The sequence below is a fragment of the Asparagus officinalis genome, chromosome 2, assembly GCF_001876935.1.
Source record: "Asparagus officinalis chromosome 2, Aspof.V1, whole genome shotgun sequence".
Lineage (NCBI taxonomy): Eukaryota > Viridiplantae > Streptophyta > Magnoliopsida > Asparagales > Asparagaceae > Asparagus > Asparagus officinalis.
This window is the reverse complement of record NC_033795.1, coordinates 5,819,177-5,822,049: the sequence shown is the minus strand read 5'-3', so window position 1 is coordinate 5,822,049 and position 2,873 is coordinate 5,819,177. Positions and strand designations below refer to the sequence as shown.

Sequence of the window (2,873 nt, the reverse complement as noted above, 5' to 3'; positions counted from 1 at the left end):
GGGTATAACATTATACTTGGGAGTTTAGTAAAGAGAATGGAGGGAAACTTATTTATTAGCTATTGGATTTATATCGCGATGGATAAAATATTTTCACCTCTATTACACCCTATTTTTAGGGGGAACCAAATCATATAGATTGGAGGTGAAGTGAAGTGATTTTATCAACTCCCTTCCCCTTCATATCCTTTAAAATTCTCAAATGGGCAAACCTTTGTGTTTTCCTTCCCCTCTCCTCCATTCAACCCCATCCAAACATGGGTGATTTATATACATAATTACATTGTGATTTATATACATTCCAAGATCAATAGCACTTAGATACTTTATATTTTCACTCCCTTAGCACTTATATGCCCTTAGTTACTTTGTGTAGCATTTATACACCCTGAGTTGCCTAAAACTAGCACAATAATACCCTCAGTTATGCAAACATGAAGTTCTCATAACATTGTCTTTGTGTGTGTGTGCTTGTGTGCGTACGTACGTACATATGCTAATTTTATATCTTTCTGACTATTAAGTTTGTTGAATTAACTTTTAAATCTTTCCAAATTCTCTTTTTAAAGTAAAATTAAAATACATTTAATTTAAATTAAAACATGTGTAGATTTAATTAAAACATGTGTAGATTTAAATTAAAACATGTGTAGATTTACAAATATTAATGGAAAAAAGTTCTAATATTAACAAATAGATGTTATATAGGAACTTTCGGGTGGAAATTTTTCATGTTTGCATAATAGAGGATACTAATGTGCCGATTTAAACAGCTTAGGGTATATCAATGCTACACAAACTATATGTGTGTGTATGTTGCATAATAGAGGATACTAACGTGCCGATTTAAACAGCTTAGGGTATGTCAATGCTACACAAACTATATGTGTGTGTATGTGTTACAAGAACTTTTGGAATGTTTGCATAATAGAGGATACTAATGTGCCGATTTAAACAGCTTAGGGTATATCAATGCTACACAAACTATATGTGTGTGTATGTTGCATAATAGAGGATACTAACGTGCCGATTTAAACAGCTTAGGGTATGTCAATGCTACACAAACTATATGTGTGTGTATGTGTTACGAGAACTTTTGGATGAAAATTTTCATACATATCGTGCATGTGCGCGTGTGTATGTATATGTATCTGTATGTGTGTGTGTGTGTGTGTGTGTCTATATATATATATATAAAATGTTATATGAGAATTTTCGGATGAAGATTTTCACGTTGCATAACAGAGAGTATTACCGTGCCAGTTTTAGACAACTCCGGGTATATAACTGCTACAAAAAATAACTGAGGGTATATAAGTGCTAAGGCTGTGAAACTACAAGGTATTTAAACAACCATATGTCACATGTTTAAACAAAACTTATAAGCTATCATGTCTAATTTCAGGATCCAAAAACCAACTCGATTATCAGGCTTACCTGAAGATCCAATAAGCTCCATCCCCATCATCCTCTGTCTCCTCTCCAACAACCATCTCCCCCTCACTCACAATGTGCTTCTCTCCGCCGCAATCAAAACTCTAAGCCTCTTTCCTCCGCAGGAAATCACCAAAATTCAATAGAGAAGAACTCCCATCTCTCTCACGAGCCGCCATAAGCTTGCTGACAGAACCATCGTTCCAGCTCGAAGCGAGGAGAGTTTACCGTCGCATATGGTTTTGGAGATTGGGGATTTAGGAACCGAGCGGACCGCGGCAAAGCGAGTTCGGGGACCCGGTAAGAGCTCTCGAGGTACTCGGCTGAGACGACATCGTCGACCGCCGCCGATCGAGCCCTTGGCCGTTGGCGATCGGGGTCGGAGGCGGGGCGCGCGAGATCCGACGCTTGAGAGCTGCCTCCATTGAGATAAAAGAGAGAACTTTCTTTGAGAGAGAAAAAAGATGGTGGAAATAAATACACTCCCATCGCCATTTTGATTTGGTTGTCATTTTCAAATGGGAAGAGGTTCTTTTTGAGGTGGGGCTTTGTTCATACTACACTAATAATATAACAGTAAATATTATAGTATAAACAGTAAATCAATATGTCATCCGCATTCAAAGTTACTGTTTATACTATATTATTTATTATAGTATTAACACTAAATTAAATATGCACTTCCATACTTAAAATTACTATTTATGCTATAATATTTTACTGTATCTTATACAGTAAAACATATCAAATGTATTAAGACTTTGATCCTTCTTTAAGTATAGAGGAGTAGATATGATTTCTAAATTAATATTAAAACTTGTATCATTATTTAAGTATAGAGGAGTAGATATGATTTCTAATTTTAAACATACAATAATTAAATCAAATATATTAAAACTTCGAGGAAGGCAAGTTCAAAACGCAATGTTTAAAAAAAAGGAGGTCGTGCTTTGCACGGGGTGCACACTAGTATGCACAAAGGGAGAGGGATTAGAATCTTGACATAACATAATTTTGATTTGGTGAAACTCTCATATTCTTTATTTGCATATTCTTCTTCTTAAATTATATGTATGTGCTTAACATGATCATTTTTGTGAGTGTACAATTAAATATTTAAGGACAAAATTTTAAAAACAACCTTTTTATAATATTAATTGGCAAAATCGACCGTTCAAGAAAATAATTGGCAAAATCGACCCTTTTGGGTCGATTTTGCTGTGAAGAAACTTTGTTGAAGTGCACGGGACTACTAGTCCCGTGCATCTCTCTCCTCTCTCCTACCTCCATCCCACCTGGCCATCTCTCTCTCATTCTCTCCGTCCTGACCTCCCCACCTCTTTCCTAAGCCCCATCCTTCTCCCAGCAGACCCCTCCCACTTCCCGCCTCGCCACTGCCAACTCCAAATCAACGGCAGCCGTCTCCCACTTCCTCAACT

At 36.6% G+C, this 2,873-nt stretch overlaps 1 protein-coding gene across 1 annotated transcript in view; it reads right to left on the bottom strand.

The window, feature by feature from the left end:
* LOC109830045 overlaps positions 1-1,531 on the bottom strand; it is an 8,076-nt gene extending 6,545 nt beyond the window's left edge. Inside the window, exon 1 of the mRNA XM_020397199.1 lies at positions 1,438-1,531. Coding sequence (XP_020252788.1) covers positions 1,438-1,493 — 56 coding nt within the window. The 5' untranslated portion in view covers positions 1,494-1,531. The remainder of the gene's footprint in view (positions 1-1,437) is intronic.